The following is a 19329-nucleotide window of genomic DNA, read 5'->3' as shown; positions in this document are numbered from 1 at the left end:
AAAACGTGTGAGGACTAGATTATAGGGAGAGGATGGGTTCAGCAGATGATACAGTAGTCAACAGAGGGCAAACACCCAGCAGCTGGCAGCTGATGAGCTTATAGCAGGTTCATTTTTTAATAGCTGACATTCTGCACACCACTTACTGCCCTTCTAAATATGCACTTTAAAATGGATTTGGAAATGGACTGAGAGAGGTGGCCAAATGAGAAACAGTGTACTGATGTGGCGCTCATAATGTACCATCCTTGGCAGGAGCCCACGCTGTAAATGAGTGGCCGGGTGTGCCCCTGCAAATGCGTGTCATCGGCAGCATGTTCAGGTGCGCCACGTGCTCCAGTGCGCTCACGCAAACTACGCGCGATTCAGAGAAAGCGGCAGTTTGCATGCGGGAGCCGCCCCCCCTCCGCTGGGCCGCAGCCAGCGAGAGGGATGGAGATGCTTCGGTCTGTTAATTATTAATGGCGGGTCTGGTCCGCGTCCAAGTCGTATTACCATCACCATGGCGATGCAGCATCAGTACCGCCAGCTCAGCAAAGACAGCGGGAAAGACAGTCGGTCGTGCACACTCAGCAATGACGCTCCGCAGATCGAGCGGGGAAAGGATCACCACGGCCCACAATGCCTTTCGACAAAGACAACTCTCTCCCAGAGAGAGGACCAAAACCGACCGAAATGGGCCCAATCATGAAGGACGCCCCAGGTTTGGCCAGCAGGAGGCAGGAGATAGCTACGGCTAGGGGCCCAGGCTTGCAGGGCTTGTGCTATTCAAGTCAGGTGGGTCCCCACTGGCCGCCTTGGATCGCCATGGCAGTCTGATGTCGTGCTTCTTCCCCTGTCAGCAACAGTTTTCTTAAGGGCGCATATATTGAGTTTTCCTGCATATTTTTGCATGATATTAGCCTATGGGACAACATTTTCAGTTCCCTTTCCAGGTTACTGTCAAAAGAAAAAACTCACAGTGGAAGCCAAATGTGTATAGGAAAGTATGGTGCACATGAAAGGTATAAACATGCCTGCAGTTGGCCCTCAACCATCCGTCAGAATGCAGAGGAAATGGGGACAATGGCCCTCCTGACTACAGCCAATGAGTGAGGCTAGTGGTTCTCAAACATGATCCTGGGGGACCTCTGTGTATTCTGGCTTTTGTTAAATCATTGGTCAATTAAGGTCGTGGAACACATGTTTAAGTTATTTCATTTTTTTTATCTTATTAACTCAATGCAGGTTTGGCATGCTATAATTTTCTTTCTCATGGAATTCTTCATTATCTACAAAATGGCTAGTTTCAGTGGCCAGGTGTCCACACTCTCACTAATTATAAGCCCATCGATTCACCTTGGTCTTTAATTTGATCAATACAATACAATACAATACAATACGCTCTTATATAGCGCTCTTCATGCGTACATCCCAGGGCGCTTTACAATAAAAATAAATAAAAATAAATAAAAAATATAAATAAATAAATAAATAAATAACTTAAGAAGTCAAAACTAAGAGGAATAGGCACATGAGAACAAGTAAGTTTTAAGATATGATTTAAAAGAACCAATTGTAGCTGCACCTCTGATATGGCTTGGGATTGAATTTCAGAGGCACAGTGCAGCGCAGCTAAAAGCTCTTCCCCCAACTGTTTTTAATCGGCAACGAGGAACCACTAAAAGTTCAGCAGTAGCTGAACGCAGGGTACGACAGGGAACATAAGGTTCAATTAAATCCTGCAAATATGAAGGTCCAAAGCCATACAATGCATTGTAAGTAGTTAGCAACACTTTAAATTCAACCCTGGAATTAACAGGGAGCCAATGCAATGATCATTTAAAATATGTACCTCTCTTTATGCATCCATCCATTACCTTATCTATACCTGCTTATTCCTGGTCAGGGTACTGGAGCCTAATCCCAGCATGCACTGGGCGAGAGGTAGGAATACACCCTGAACAGGTCACCAAACTATCGCAGGGCACGCACACCATTCTCTTATACACTAATACCAATGGGCAATTTAGAGTGTAAAATTAGCCTAACCTGCATGTCTTTGGACTGTGAGAGGAAACCGGAGTACCCAGAGGAAAACCCACACAGACACGGGGAGAACATACAAACCCCACACAGACTTTCCTGCTGTGAAGCAACAGTGCTACACACTGCACCACTGTGCTGCCCCTCTCCATATGCAATTATTTGCAATATAGCACAATGTGAATATGGGACTTTCATTATTCATTGCATACATAACTATTTCCAATATAATGTGGTTTAAGAGGGTAAATCCCTCAAAATATGAAAAGTGTAAAACATGAAAAATAACAGGTGGTTCAAATATTGCGATTGCAACTGCGGTTGGAACAGAAACCAGCATACACAAGGCTCCCCCAGGACCGAGTTTGAGAACCACCATCCTAGGCTGTTAAGATCACTCTGGCTCAACGGTGAAGCTAGGAGACGATGCAATACAATGATCAATTTTTCTGTGACACAGTTGGAAAATCAAAAGGTTTCACAGTTACAAATATTTCCCAGCTTGTCAACCAATGCATTTGTACCTACAGTACCACAAACATATCATATTCTTCTTTTTTAATGAGAACTTTTATTTTTGAGATATGGATCTGGCGAGGCTAACATTTCATTTTTGGAAATATACTGTAAAGCCCTGCCAGATTTCCCAGGATCCTCCTGAAGTTCCTTTTAAAGCGATTAAGCGAAGCGTGTGATTTGGACAAGAGCATATTGTCCCTGAACGAGTAAAATGGAGAAGCTGCTCGTGTGGAAGAGCCCCCCCAGCCCCTCACCTTGCTGAGCGTCTGTGACTGTCCCACAAGGATAAGCACATTGGAGGCCAGGATAGAGAGGCAGAAGTTCACCAGGATTATGGACCTCTCAGAGCGAATATACCTGTAGGAGGAAGAGATTATTATTATTATTATTATTATTATTATTATTATCTGGTGGTAGTTGTAATATCTATGTTATCATGCTTATATTGTGTTTATTATGCATTAATATAGTTAAGAGTATATTATAATTAAGAGTAATTCTAAAACATTTCTCTTTATCAATATTTGGCAAAATGGAAATGAGTTTAGAAGAGAAACATATGGTGGATGGAGCAGTAACCTTTGAAGAAGATGACGTAAGGTTATTGCAGAGTTAAATAGGGCCTCAGGGAGAGGCTGATGGGTAATGCTAACTAGGACATTGTACAGATGTGATTTCCTTTCTTTGGAAGCTGGTGCTGACAGACCGAACTGACAAAGTCAGTGTGAGGTCACTGCACACCAATCTGTCCAGCTAATGCCTTGACCCTGGGGCAATATATTATTTATCAATAATACATTATATAGGGGTGAATAGAATACCTCTTAATTTTATGCTTAGCCAAGATATATAACTCTTTCATGAACAGTTCATAACGATGTACTTATGACCATTATTAACAGATTATGTCCATTGAAATAAACCTAAGAACTGGGAGAAGCGCAAGTGCAACGCACTGTACTGTAATAGAATGGATCTACTCATCAGTCATTGTGCTTAATGTGTAATCAACCCAAACCCCCTTCAATAGACTGACTTTCTTCTCTAGATCAATCAGTTATCCCCCTACAGTTCCTCTAAGTACTGAGAAGTGAACTGCTTTCTCTCCAGAGCGATGGGCTTTTGATGGTGCACCAGGGCCAAATGCCCATAGAGAGATCTACCGTGCAGAGTGTAGAGTCTGCATGTTGTGTTTAGATGTTTGGCATGTACTCCCATTCCTAAGCACAACATAGACACACACCCCCACACACACACACACACACAAAGACAAGGACACACACACACAGACACGGACACAGGCACACACACACAGGCAGGCACACACACGCACAGGCAGGCACATGCACATCTTCACACACATACACACCCACATACACACACACATAGGCAGGCAGGCACGCACACGTGCAAACACACACACCCACGCACATACACCCACACACACATGCACACATATACCCATACACACACACGCGCGCGCGCAGGCAGGCACACGCACAGGCACACATGCACAGCCATCTGCTATGGAGTGCCACGACCCACAGATGAGCCCAAGGGTGGGATCAGAGCTGGTGTTGTCGCACTGGAAGTAATCCCACTCGTCAGAGAGAGCAATCCGCCATTGCTCATTTATTCACAATTAGAGATAATTGCAAGATTTAAGCTGTGAACGTGTCTCCCATGCCAACTCTCTTTTTAAAATCTCCCATGAAAAGCTGAAAATTCTGGAGAAATCTTGTATTTATTTACTTATGTGTTAATTTTTACACTTCCTTTTTTATACCCCCCTCCCTTTTCTCCAAATTTGTAATGACCAATCATACTCAGTGTCAGAATGTACTCTTCTCTGAAGCGTACAATGCCAAGCTATGCTTCTTATCACACTGCAGTCTGCAAGTCTCACACAGCCGGGGAAAGACACTACACGTGCAGCTCAACATGTGGTCTCGCAGGTGTCAGACCGATCAGAGGGAGTCACCATAGGTTTAAATTTTCTGGTTTAAATGAAAGTGTTTCTCCCGTGGAAGCGGACACGCTGTCTCCCTGGCTCCGCCCCTGTGTGCGAGCGGGACCCGCCCTCTCTCTGACACTGCCTGCGTGAGACCCCCGTGATGGAGCTCCACGCGGGCTCGGATCAGGGCGGCGAGAGACAGATGGGGCTGACTGGACGGGAAGGGCAGGACGGAGATAGGGAGAGATGGAGAGCGAAGGGTGAGATGGATGGAGGGAGAGACGGAGAGAGCGGCTGAGGCTCGGTCTGCGACTCGGTGAGGACGGGGACGTACCTCCAGAAGGCAGCGTAGACGAGCAGCAGGATGAACAGAGCTGTACAGGAAACCCCACAGCCCACCATGAGGGGTACTGACGGGATACTGGAGGGACCCATGTCCTATAGAGAAAGAGAGAGAGAGAGAGAGAGGGAGGGGGAGAGGGAGAAAGAGAGGCAGAAGGATAGATAAATACATAAATAACACAAATTTGATGGAAAAAAGTACTCCCATATAATTCTGACGAGCCATTAAATCCGAGATTAATTTCTCTTAAACACATCCAATAAACCACAACAATCACATTACATTTCAGCATTGAGCAGACGCTCTGTTCCACAGCGACTTACACAGATGACATTTTGCGTACAATTCATTTACACATCTGGATATTTTTACTGAAGCAATTCAGGTTAAGTACCTCGCTCAAGGGTATTGCACCAGTGCTAACTGCAGCAAATTGAACCTGTAACCTGAGTTACAAACACAGTCCCCCAACCAGTAGGCTACAGCACTGCCCTTACCGACTACTAATGCTTGCAAGCATTATAAAGGCTAATTAAGAAAGCCACAATGACTCAGTACATGCTGTCCCTACTTCCCCAGGAAAAACAACACTCACTTAGTAGTAATTAGCTTGGTTAGAGAAAGAACTGTCCTCAGTGAAGGCAATCGGCTTCTGCATGTTGAGAAATCTTATCCAGTAAACACTGTCCTCTTGTTGAGATGCAGAACCATACGAGTTCTGCCTTACAAAGAATCGCCTCTTGGCAGTCTTGTGGATGTACTTTCCTTTAGTGAAAGGAGGGAGAAGTTTCCTTGGTTACAGTAGGAGACAGGAATCCCCATTTGATCCCCCCAAAAAAAGAGCATCACTCCACCACACTGGGTGCCTTGGAAGCTATATATCCCTTCACTCTCTCCGTTTCTCCCACAATGCTTCTCTTCCCTCGAGTTAAGCATGCATCAATTGGGGAGGTCAGTCATAATTTTAAAACATAATTAGTCGGACAGTGACACGGTGACCTGTGTGTAAATAGAACTGCAGTAGCATTCAGGCTTAAAGGTGAGCTGGGGAGAACCTTCCTAGCAGGGCGGGAGAGAGTTTCTTCTGTCTGTTTTTGGTTTGTTTTGTTTGTTTGAACACAGTTAACGTGAGACTTGCATCTGTGCCTCATGGCAATCAGGATTAACGAAACAGTAATCTCCTACATCGATATCGCTGGCATCCCAACTCCCCCTTAATTTAATCAGGGTTTTTTTTTGTTTGGTGCCAAGACACAATTGTGAATTAGGGAAATTTATCTCAGAGCAACACTTTGAAAGCCTCGCGCAGCTGAAATGGATGAATTTCTCCTGCCTCGTGGCCCTGAGCCGGTTAAACAAACAAGTGTGTAACGAATCTGACGGCTCCCACGAAGGCGCCCCTTTTTCCTGCTGCGCACCGGGCTTTTAGGTCCTCCGCCGCACGCTTCCTGCTCAGCACGCCTCTCCGCCTGGCTGGCCCTCCCCACGGTCCGGCCAGTTTCTGGCTCCCCGGATCGATGGGCCGGCAGCGAGGGTTCCTGGGGCCCCGCACCCTGGGGTACTTTGCAAAAAATCTTGTGTTCGTTCAGCCTACGGAGCCTGGGCGGGCAGGATGCGACTGATGGACGCTGATTTTGGAAAGAGACGCGGAAAAGCAGAAGAAAAGCCGGCCACAGGCTCCTGAGTCAGAGCTTTATTTTCGCCCGCAGAATTGTCTTATCAGTGGAGAGCCGCTGATCCAGAATGAATCACTAAATCACGGCAATGATACTGAAGTTAATGGTACGCTAAGACTATTCCCCAATCTTTTCACCACATTACATTGATTATTTGGATGACTTACGATACATTGCATCTTCTCCTTCTTATTTTTTACCTATTATTTAATTACGCGGCTTTATATTAAGGAAACAGTTCAGTGCTCAAGGGTATAAAAAGGATTTCTCCAGCTCAGAAATAAACCCGCAAGCTGGTTATAAATCCAGTCACTTTACCACTGTGGCACACGGCCTCCCACAGTCTGTCAATGACGGACTGTGCTGGAAAGCTTGATTGGCAATCCGTGAAGGGGCGATAGACATGAGCAGTGTTTTCCTTTCCTTGTAAGATAAAATACCCTCTGCCTCCTTCTCTCTGGAGGTAATGCATTGTGCTATCTTTGTCCTTTGCAGTTGTATCGGGGAAGGCATTTTCTTTGGACGCTGACACTGCTTGAAGTCTAGCCTGTGCTTGATACAAGCCTACAACCTGGTCATGCTACAGTGCCTTCCTGTCGCTTTGGAACAAAAGCTGGATTTGAGTCAGAAATGATGCAGCCAGAGAGGCAGAGGGACAGGGAGGGAGGGAGAGAGACAGAAACAGAGAAAAGGGGGTAAGAGGGCACAGAAAATTCAGGGAAGGAGGAATACCAAACAAAACCCCACTTCAATCAGCGGGCAGAAATGGAGGTCCTTTTTCATCAAGTGAATGCTGGCAGGGAGGGGAGGGGGCGTTCGCTTTTCTGTGTGCTGATCTCCTATACAAAATCACTCCATCAAATGTATCTGTGTGAGCAGGCTGCCAAGAGGCTGACCACTGCAGAATATTAATAATCAAAATTAATAAAACCGGGCAAAAGAAAAGAACACACAAAAGAGGGATGGAGCTAGGGCTAGGCAGTGGGCTTCTGTATTTACCAGCGAGAGAGAGAGGGAGGGAGAGTGAAAGAGAACGAGGACACGAGGCTCACATTTTAAGGGAAGTTTTCTCTATAAACCACCAACACTGCCAGAACAGAAAGCTTTACTTGGTGAGTCAAGAGCGTAACTCTATGAATCACATACCTGCAAGAAACATACAGGCACAATGAGACCTTCTATGTACTGTAGCGCACCTCTGTATGGATCACCAGATCTGGGGCATTTAATATAACATTTGTGCGGCACTCTTTTTCCGGAAAATTGGCTCAAGGGTAGAAAGAATATTCTTCTTGAAGAACATTTACATCCTACACAAAAACCAAAAACAAGGGGAGGAACGCAGAAGTGTTTGCTATTAAAACACTCCTGCTGCAGGGCATTCTGCTTTTTAACCCCGGACAGGTGTGTTTTACTTGGCTTTTGAGCCAGAGCGGATTAACAGCAGTTGCTTGGAAATGCTTGGCTGACAGGGCAGAGTTTCTCCATGCCAGTTGCTTTGGTCCTGTTTCTGCATAATTTTTAACAGCATCCACCACATGCTACTGTATTACTAAATACACAGAGGTTTTTCTCTGAAGAAGTTTATGCTTTCCTATGGGATTTAGACTAAACAGATTCGGTGTGTTAGAGCAGGCTATGCTGTCATAAAGATGAGGAATATGAGATCAAAGACTAGGAAGGACATGCTCAGCTACTTTTATTGAGACAGTATACAACATGGCAGCACCTGCACAGAGACCCAAATAATACATTTCAACCAAATTCGGCTTTGGCATTACGGAGGGGGGCCGGGTACTTTTCATTTTTGATGGGTGACAGCGAGCCTTTTTGGAATATGACAAGCGAACAGCTACCCATGGGCCATCAAGTGTCGACTCTCTTACACATATGGGTCTCCTGCAGCAGGGTAGCAGAGCGCTCATTCATTCATCTCACACTTTGGGTAGGGATGTGCTGTGCTGCATACACTTCCGAACCAAAAATTTAGCATAACTTTTTTGCAGCACTTGCCTAAACTAATTTGACAAATACATTGTGGATGCGATCTTCTCAGAAAGCACAACTTCTTGCTGTGCTTGCCCATTCACTCCTCTCCCACTTATGGAATATGTTGCAGCGACTGGTTTTCGGATTCACACAAACTGGTTTTCTTTTAATTGGCCCCAACTGTTACCCAGCCTACGTGTGGCTGCTGTGGCAGATTTGGCACGCTGTTTGCCAGTAATTGGGTACTCGTCCCATATTCGGCACGTTTTGTTATTCGCAGCGCGGTTTCCGAACGTGCTGGTTGGTTTTCCGAAAGTGCTGGTGAGCGTGGCTCAGAGTCACCAGTGGACCCGCTTGAATCACCTTGCAGTTGCCCCAACCCTCTAGATTGTTAAATATATTCGCAGGAAGTGTGCCAGACCCAAAAAGAGGCACAGTGAGCCCTGGTAGGATTTTCAGCTTGTTCCAATTCACGCCCCTGGCCCATGTCCCCTAAACACCACGGTGTTCCCTAAATAGACACAGCAGATGTGATAAGCAGGTCTCCCGAAGAGGAACAGAGAATAATCTGAAGGACAAATCGGAGGCTATATATTTTCTCAGCCCACATCGGAAACATAGCCTACTTATTCCAAAAATGTACTCAAACAGTCACTCCGCCGCACACAACAAAACCATCCGGTCAAAACAGCAATATGCCTCGAAGGAGAAAGGGAAACAGTTTATATATTAGCAATATGAGTTTAGCTGGCAGCTGAATACCAGAAGAAGTGCTATATAAAGTAAACAGCACTACTTTATAACACCATATCTTTTGGAGCTCAACAAGAACATTTGTCATTTTGTGCGGCTGATGATGCACCGTACGGTTTTGGTTTTGATGGTATCACAAAGTAAACGACGGCTGGAGTACATATAAGCCCTCATCCCTGTGCTATAACATTTTTATTTACAGTGTACTTATATGTGCCAGCTTAGAAACTTTAGCGTTAGCTTAATAGAGTTACAGTGTCATCTTAGCTTAGCCCACTTTTTTGCGTTTTTTAACTTTTCCTGCTTTCTCTTCCCCAATTTGGAACGGCCAATATTTTTCAGTGCTCATGGCTGCGACCTCCGTATGTGCTATCTTAGACACGTGCAAATTATTGACCACGAGGTGTTTTCGTGTTGCATCAAAACACTGGCCATCCGTTCAGGCAGTAGATAATCCTTTAACATAGCAGCAACATTATAACTCTTCCGCAGCATCATGAAAACCGGGAAGAGCATAAACAGTAAATTACCGCGGCAGACAAAGACAGAGATGCCGCATCCATCACGCTCCGCAATGGAACGTGTCGGCGTGGTTAATAAGATCGACCGCTGTCGCTGAATACCAAATTTAATCGCCCTGGTTAATCTGAGAAAAGGCCATTTTCAGCCGCTGCAAACGGACAGGAAGGAGAAGGACGCTGTCGTCCTCACCGAAACCTCTCTGGCCGTGAATATTTACTGCTCTGGTTCTGATTAAAGCTCGAGCTCGCATCGATCAGCGTCGCCCGCGCCGACCCTGCGGATGGCGGTCGCCAGGCTTTCATCAGCGGCGTCGCATCTCTGCAAAGGCCCCGCCCCCCGTTCCCAGATAGCGCGCCGCCCAGACAAACCGCCCACTTGTCCCCGCGCTGTTTCCTTCTGTGTATCGGATCGATCCGCACGCTTGATTTCGGATTTTTTTTGGTCCTCTCTGTAATTTATGTGGAAGGGGGACGAGGGGGAGCTTCCCGGCCACGCTACGAGGCGGCGTCTTTAATTGCATTTTCTGGATCGATAAGGCGGAGTAAATCCTCCGCGAGAAAGAGGAATGAAACGGCGGGATAATGGCCACAGATCTCGGAGACCCGCAATGGCGGAGTGACAAGGGAAAGGAGACGCCGCCTGCATGATTCAGGGGCGGACGGAGGAAAAGGGAACGGGACAGAATGACAAACCGCCGGTGTTGTGCTGGGGGGGGTGGGGGGTGTCGTGTCTCTACATTCAGACTGCAGGGCTGCGCAGTGACACATCTGTGGTGGACCCCAGGGCTCTGACACAGGACAAGAGGCGGATGAGGGGACAATGGAGATCCTCAGATACCCATTCCTCTGAAAGGACACTGCCGCTGGACCTTTTAACATGCAAAAGGGGGCTGTTTCTGAACCAGGCTATTAAAGCTTAGCCTGTGTGTGTGGCTCCAGCTTTACATTCAAAATGCTACTTAAGATTAATATATATTGTGCATGCCTGTGCTGGAATCGGTCATATTATTGTGCCATGAGTGCATTTCCTGAGCCAGCACATATGAATACGATCACCAGCAGCACCAGCGCAGTCATCAACTTTAGTGCGAGCCTTCATGATCCCTCGGCTGGCCATCAGGCCACTGCCACTCGTTCCAGAGCGCCGCTGCCTGGGCTTTAACCCGCCTACTGTAAAGTAACACCTGCTTCTTCAGCTTTGATCGCCCTTCACTGGCTCCTGCGGGCTGCCTGCGTTCAGTTCACATCACTAACACGGACACAGCAAGCTGCTGCGCTGTAAGAAATTTCAAGGTGGCTCCACTTAAAATAACAAGTAACCCGGCAACCTTAAAATCTCGAGTTTTGGATGGATGGAGCATCAGTTCTTTATATGTCTTCATACAGTTCATACAGAAGAGTATGAAGTATGAAGAACTGAAGACCGTTGTTCGCCTAACCCAAGATTTTAAGGCAGCCAGGTTACTCGTTATTTTAAGTAGAGCCACCTACAATTTTTTTTACAGCGCAATGGTGCTGCCCCTTCCTTGATTATTATACCATTCACTCCAACCAGACGTCCCTTTTCAGCATCCTGATGGGAAGGGTATGCTCTGGCAACCTTACAGCGAAATAACAACAATGCAATTACCGCTGTGACGGTGGTAACACCGCGGGCGCTAAACGGTGGTACAGGAGGTGACTAGATGTTAGCGCACTAAGATGGCTGCTGCCAACTCACCGGCAACACAACATCTTCGGCCTGCGCCGTGTCAGTGACTGGCGGCAGGAAATAAACAGGATTAGAGTGTGGTACACGCTCGGCTGTAATGACAGCAGTGGCTTATACTTCACCCTCCTATTAAACATGGAGGCTAATCCCCCACCGCTACCCTCCGCCCTTCTGTCCCAGGCTAAGCTGTCAGCGGCGGGCTGGTGATTCAGCGGGCTGCACCGAGTAAAACCGGTCGTCTGCTCCCCCCCGGGCCAGATGTTACCCCCTGCCGTCTGTGGAGGCCGAGCCATCAGGCCCGTCCCACCCCACCCCCTCTGCTGCAATTCTGAGAGTGAGAGCATTTAGCTCTCAGGCACAGGGGAAATGGGTCTTACAGCAGTTTGCTCGATAGGGGCTGGGGATAGAAGCAACATCCTTCTGGAGTCAAGGTAACGGAACTAGGGAAGGAGGAGTAAGTCTTCATAAGCCCCATAATGGACAGAGATATCTGAAACGATGACTAATATTAACTATCCAAGAGACTATTACTGGTTACGAGCGAGTCATTCGCACACATTTTGGGGACCGAACAGCCGTACCCCTTGTATTGCTAACGGAAACCTCCAGCTTGACTGAGAATCAGCCCACTGAGTTCTGTTCCCCCGCGTTATCCTCCTAGCCTGCCCGTATCACCATAGAGAACCTATCATGTTGCATCAGCGAATAAGCGCTGCAGCTCCAGCTAGCGAGGCATGTCTGCTGATAGATACCGCAGCCGCCTCTTCGCGCTCACAATCTAATCCACATCCTGCCTGTCGCCACCGCAGCCGCCGCCTGTCGTCTCACGCGCCACTGAGAACGAACGACGATAGAGCGGGCGGCATGCACTCGCAAAGGCATGCAGTTAATGCTCATCTAATGCTCGGGTGTTAATAGAAAGATCTGCTGCGGGCTTCAATAATTCTCAGTCTTCATTTTCCGAAACGACTGCGCCCCTGATCAGAATGATGGAAATGAATGCCGCCCAATTCAGTGGAGTTTACTCCTTAAGTGGCTGCTAACTTTTAGCGACGCTTCTGCAGAATAAGTAATGCAGAAGCAGCTAATGAGGAGGCACCGACCTGCATCCGCCCAGCCATGGCTAATGGCTAATGGGAGAAATATTACTGGCTGCTAATGGCTGTGTTTATTGCACATCTCCAAATGTCATCAGCCATTTTTTTCAGTGACGCCCTACATCGTCGACAGTGCGTCGGGAATATCGATGCGCTTTCACACATGAGCCATTTGGGTAAGTGGCTCTAAGTCCACTCGTGCGTGTTTGTGTGTGGGCCTACAGTGTATTCAATCAACATTTGTCCTTAACTTTAACTTCCATGTAAATGCAAATGTTATGCATTTTCTTCACAAAGTGAATTTGACAAGTTAGCTTTAACAATTGCTATACACCCAAAACTATGCAAAAAAGAAATTATAATTTTTATTGTTAGGGAAAGTTAAGAGTCCTAGCATTGTGTATGAGAACAACAGAGAAAGAGTGTGCGTGAGAGAGAGAGCAAGAGTGTTCAGACACACTATTTTTCTCTGACTGTCTGGTGGAATTTATTTTTAAGTATGCTGAACTTTGGTGAGATAGCCCTACTTTCAGAAAGTGACCTCATTTACAGTATGAATAAATAAATAAACGCGTTGTGGTGGGTGTGTGTTTTGCAGTTTGTACTGAGGTAGCCCTGAATAACTATATTGCTTTTAAAAAGTTTTTTTTTTCTTTTCATATATCATCACATTATAACAAAGTAAGAAAGTAAGTAAGTAAATAAATAAATAAATACAAACATTGGTACATGGCAGGAGAGTGCAACTGGACCTTACATTTCCATTTTTGCTATTTGAATCTGGGAAGGTCTCCAGGATTCTCTGAGTTTTGAAGATATAATAGAGCCATTGATGTCAGAAACATAATTCAACCTGTGAAATTTCAAACATTAATTCCTTTCTTGCTGCAATTCTGCCTTTAGGGTAACGTTTAGAAGAGGCTGCAGCTATGTGAGAATGGGGGCACTCCGCTATCTCACCAATTCCACGCTCTCCTTCATCCTGTCCCAATCCATCCTCCTTCTCCTCTCTCTCTCTCTCTCTTCATCTCTCTCCCTCTCTGTATTTCTCCCTGTCTCTATTTTTCTGTCTCACTATCTTGCCGTTTTGCCTCTCCCTGTCATTCTCCGTATGGCACCAGACAGCAGCGTCACAGTTTGGCGCTTGGTCTCCGGCCTCGTGTAAACAGCGCCAGCAGGTGCCAGCTGTGACCTGGCCAAGACCTCTGATTGGCCGTAGGTAACAGCCTTCTGCCCCATATTGCTCATTTCTCAGGGCCATTTTCCATCTCCCAGCATCCCCCTCACCCGGCATGCATATCAATCACCCTAATGGGGGTGCTTTCAGGAACAGGGGGAAAAAAAGAGGGAAAAGTGGGTCATGATCACTCCACTGGTGACTTGCGGAGGAGGAGGAGGAGGAGGAGGAGGGTTGTTTATTCGAGAGTGCCTGTGCCTGCGCTGTCAAAGAGCAGTCCCACCAGTGAGTCATCATGCGTCCGGTCTTCACTACCAATATGAGAGAGGAAAGGGGCGGTTCAACACAATAAGCAGCTGGGGCATTAACCAGGATGGATAAAGGCCATGCTACTAACATTAGGAACTAAAAAAACCCATCCAAGAATACACACGCAAGCACACGCACACACACATACACGCACATGCACACGCACACATACACCCACACAAAATTTGCTCACAAATGAATGTGGATAACTTACTTTTTCCTGAATTAAAAATTACCCAAGCATTAATACATAGCCTGCAGGAACACGGAACGTAATGATTCGCAAATGCCAATGCCATGACTAACCGAAACAACCATGCCCATTTGGATAAATTCCTCTGAATCTATGTAAAACAATGACATTTATTTGTGTATAATCTTTCATTGATGCAAAATTTAAGAATGACTGTGTCTCAGTGTCTCACCCCTGAGGGACACCTAATTTGGCTTGCTGCTCTACGCCTATATGGGACCCCACTCACATACAGCTGTTCCACAGCCACCCCTGGGCGTGAGCACTCTTCCCTTGAACTGTAGAATCCTTCAAGGTAAAGAGATCCAAACAACCTACTGCAGTAGCACAGTACCCCGATACATACATACACACACACACACACACACACACAAACACGCATACACGTGCGCCCACACTCACGCATGTGTACACACACACACACACACATACACGCACACATACGCACCATACACAAACAAACAGACACACACGTACGCACACACACACACACACACACACATACACAAACAGTCCTTTCCCAGCTTTGTCAGGCTCTAAAGCTCTTCTTACTCTTGCAGAAGTCTACGGCTCTCCTCTTTCAGTGTTTGAATCCAGAGAGAAGAAGCAACGATTTCAGTTCTACCAGATTGGAAAACAATTTGCCACTTGAAGTCTCTTGCCATTGCGGTTCTGCACAGCTATCCTCACATGCTCGCAGGTTAGGGTGAAAAGAGGGCAGGACTTACCTGGTCTTTAGGTTGCTGCGCTAACACTGCGAAGGTGGATATCTTGCTGCAGAGACATTTGGTGTGGACTGCCGGAGATGGGAGTGTTTGGCAGCCCTCCGTGTCCCAGTTTTCTGTGCCAGCTTCTCTGGTGGAGGACACACAGATACACACACACACACACGCACACACACACACATATAGGGAGACACACAGTGAATCAATACCACACACACACACACATATAGGGAGACACACAGTGAATCAATACCACACACACCCACACACACACACACACACACATATATTGGTCGGGACAGGGAGATGGGGAGAGAAAAGATGAAGGATGGATAGAGAGAGAGAGAGAGAGAGAGAGAGAAACAGAGAGAGAGTATTTAGAAATTCACTCTTGGTTCATGAGAAAGAACATGAAGCCTCGGTATTGGCTGCATTGTGTTGTGACAGACAAACTGGCAGAAGCACAGCCGGCTGGCTTTACTACTGCCTTTCCCCTCTCTTTCATAGGCCCTTCCTCTCCCTCTCCCTGATTCTCACACTCACCCTCTTTCTTTACATCTCCCTGTGTCACAGTCGCCCTCTCTCCACTGCTCTGCATCTGACCTGCTTCCCCTCGCTCTCCCATGCATTCACTCTCCCCCCTAATGCTTTCTCGCTGTGACACACACACACAACCAAACACACACACACACACTCTCCACTTCACACTCTTCCTTTCTCACTCACCCACTGTCCTGTGACCGGCTCGCCTCTCTCTCGATAATGAGCTTGCAGTGTCATTTCAACAGTGGCCCAGTGGAAGGTTTGACGTTATATGCAATCGATACACACATTCAGAGCCTCTAATTGACCCAATTAAAAGTTCCATCAGCAGTGTACACAGCATGCAAGGGCAAATTTGAACTGTGGCATGCAACAGCATAAGACTAATCATGGGGCAATTATAATCAGAGCCAGCAGCAGGTACTCATCACAACTGATAGGAAGTCATAAGGTCATAAGAAACTCATATGTACCATAACCTGCTATGTTTAACACAGCTACTCAAAACTTAAAAATAAATACATTAATTGAGACACACACAGCGTTATAGTATACTGTTGACCAAACACCTACACTGTTAATGTATATTTAGTTCTCAACTTAATTATCCTACAGAATTTGAGGGCAACAGTGACCTTTTATAATAATAAAATCGAGGACGATCTTAGCATCAAACCAGCATCGGTTCACTAATCAGCTCCCTTGTGTGGAGTCCCAGCTATTTCCCAAGACTGTCCTCCATTTAGTCTAAATGCTGCTTATTTATTTATGTGCTGATTTACATCCTTTATCTTCCCGTTTAAATGTTTTTTTTCTTTTAAATTGGGATACCCCGCCATACTTATAAACATGTCTCCGCATTTTTCAAGTTTGGTAAATTTGGTGGTAACCAGGCATGTCCTTGTGTGTGGCCTCGAAACGTGTGTGGTCAGCCACCATTTCTGTTTGTGCACAGTGAAGTCACACACCCACCCCATCATGGCTCTTTGCATGACTGGCTGGTGACAACACTGCCACATTCCGTCTTGGTACAAGCAGAATTTGATTATGGACCATGCAGCACGTCACAGCACTACAAACCAGTTACAATCGGATAGCCCGCAGTGGAACTAATTTAAAAACACCCAGCATCTCTCTTTAGCTAAAACACCTCCCCTGCCTCCCTTCTCTCTATGAAAAATAGCTCTCCACCATTCAACCTCCATCCCATCCCCTCTCGTCTGTCACACTCTCCCCCTCTAATTTTCCCTTTCCCGTTTTCTCTCACAATTTGGGGGCATTTGAACACAGTGTATATTATTCGAACACCAGGGAACAATAAAATAACAACATGCGAGAAACCCCTCAGATACAACAAACAGCGGAAGTATTTGAGTGCAGAAGGGGCACATTTAGTCTTACCCAGTGCTACTGGAACGGGATTAATTTAGTGATATCTCGGTTATCTGACTCCAAAATAGTGTTTAAACCCTTCCTCTGTGCTAACAGTCATGCACACACGGAGGATACTGCTTTTTGCCAGTAATGTGGCTCTATATGGATCGCTATCTATATTGGTAGATTCGGACATGCCTCTGGCTTGTGTAGCTTGCATAAATACAATTGTCTTGCTACACAAATGCAGATATCTTGAGTTCTAAGTCTTAGGACCTCCAAACTGCTAGGTGTGCAGTGAAAAGTCAAAGAGGAATGCCAGGTAAAAGTGAATGCAATTTATTGTACAATATGTTCATATTGGCAATATATAATGGTGCAAAATGTGTGCGTAGTGAGATGGCTGCACGCATATGATACGCAGAACACCGTGTTGACGGGTCCCCCTGAACCATTGCACTTTTGCCCTTATATACCCAAAGATTAAAGGAAACCCCCAAGTCATCAAATGAACATGCAATCATAGAGTAACAAAACAGTACATCAATGATCCTGCGTGCACTATTTCTGTGAGCATACCACACTGAGTTAACTTTTGTATCTGGTGCTGACTCATAGGTATCAAGATCTTTAGTCAGCACCCCACCATGAAAGACATCAACTTGTTCACAGTGACATCAGCTTTCCAACAATACCAAACATGGTTATGCTCCATAATACATAAAACACTGTATTATGGAGAACCTAAGGTTTACATAATGCTGATCCAGCCAGATGTTTTGCAAGTGAGCACTGTCTCTTTATCATCTGTTTTCCTTTGGGGTTCTGATAAGGAGCACACTTCCATAAACCACCCTACAAACATATGATGTCAAGTATGTAAGATATAAAGTATGTTAGTAATTCTGATAATTTTGCAGATACTGATGTGATATATGCATATTTTACATTTAAATATAACATTGAATCATGAAAACTGAATGTATCTTGTAGTACCCATGTAATGAACATGCACTATAAAGCCAATTCTAAAAAAACCTAGGAGCTACCTCTGTGAATGTTGCTCATTTTTCTTATCCTCTCTCAATACCTCTCAATGTCCCCATTACAATCTCTGTTTCCTTAAAGTCATCCATTGTTCCACAGTTAACAAGTGGTGGACTGAAGAGAGAAAGAGACAATCTATGCTAACTCCATTTCCCTTCCCCTGCAAAGCAAAGTTCTTAGTCCTCAGAGGGTCAATTTGAGCTGGCAGGAATGCAGAAGGGAGTAACCGGTAAGAGAAGAATACCTAGCTGATCTGTCCACAACCGGTCAGGTCTTGAACCCAGCTTCCCTTAGTCCATGAACACAACACAACACTAGGCAGCTACAAGGATGGCTCTTGTCCCAGACACAGTTGGGCCATTTATGTTAATTGCCTGATTCAGTAACATTAACCATTATTACGGCATTTAATTTAATAGCTTAGCAGATTTCATGGCTTGTAACATCTCCCAAATAGACTACTATAACCGATCAGGAGGATGTGCATGCAATGTTACAATTTAAAGTCACTCTTTGAAGTCAAGTGTTGTCTGATTATTGCATAATGACATTTTTGAAGTGCAAACTCAATAAACTCAGGAGGATTAACTCAAACACACTCTTTAGGGCATAATCCAATCAAACCCTTCTGAAGTATTCCAGGACTGCATTTCAATAAGGACTACTTTGATAACCACATCCCAATATGCTGACTGGAAGTAAGAAGTTTATATAAAATAAAGTTTTGATTTCACAGAATGATTAATTCATTCTGGATGGTCACTTGGAATAAAATTTAACTGTTTGCGTTGCAGATTTCCAGCATGCTAAATTCAGTTCGATGTTCTCTGCAGCACAGGAAGATAGTAGAATCTACTGAAGCCATTTCAATAGGACTGTGTACCATTCTGGTAATTCATGTAAAAAGTATTTCATGAATTAATTTTGTTTCACGTTTATTAATTTTGAGCAGTTAATTTTTATTATGTTAAAAATACCAGCAGGACAAAGTCAACTCCATTCATTAAAAATTTAGCCTAATTATCAAATCTGTCATTGCATAAAAATACAGAAGCTTTGTATTTGGATTTCATTGCTACAGTTTCTTCACCGCTTTGGCTTACATTGCTAAGGGTTTCATTTATTTCCATTTATTTTGCTAATGACAGATGAGGAGTTGTACAATACTATATCCTACACATGATCAGACAACAGTACTCCATCGGTAACCTGACAATTTGGTCATGTATGTTTTTTCAATTGCTGTGGCTGCAATAATGCTTTATACTGTGTTTAATCTACAGCAGCCTCGATGAATCCACAGCAAACTTGGG

The 19329-nt window shown here is 45.3% G+C and overlaps 1 protein-coding gene across 15 annotated transcripts in view; it reads right to left on the bottom strand.

Moving 5' to 3' along the window:
- Positions 1 to 19329, bottom strand: part of adgrb2 (adhesion G protein-coupled receptor B2) — a 261436-nt gene that overhangs the window by 43915 nt on the left and 198192 nt on the right. For all 15 annotated transcript variants that reach the window (XR_004766568.1, XM_035429761.1, XM_035429760.1 and 12 more), the window contains 3 exons: positions 15056 to 15182; positions 4833 to 4936; positions 2799 to 2901 (listed from right to left, as the gene is read on the bottom strand). Coding sequence is in view for 14 of the 15 variants with exons in the window: in XM_035429761.1 (XP_035285652.1) it covers positions 2799 to 2901; positions 4833 to 4936; positions 15056 to 15182 (334 nt within the window). In the remaining variant the exon portion in view is untranslated. The remainder of the gene's footprint in view (positions 1 to 2798; positions 2902 to 4832; positions 4937 to 15055; positions 15183 to 19329) is intronic.

The sequence above is a fragment of the Anguilla anguilla genome, chromosome 8, assembly GCF_013347855.1.
Source record: "Anguilla anguilla isolate fAngAng1 chromosome 8, fAngAng1.pri, whole genome shotgun sequence".
Classification (NCBI taxonomy): domain Eukaryota; kingdom Metazoa; phylum Chordata; class Actinopteri; order Anguilliformes; family Anguillidae; genus Anguilla; species Anguilla anguilla.
The sequence above is the reverse complement of the archived record's forward strand: the minus strand, read 5'-3'. Positions and strand labels throughout refer to the sequence as shown.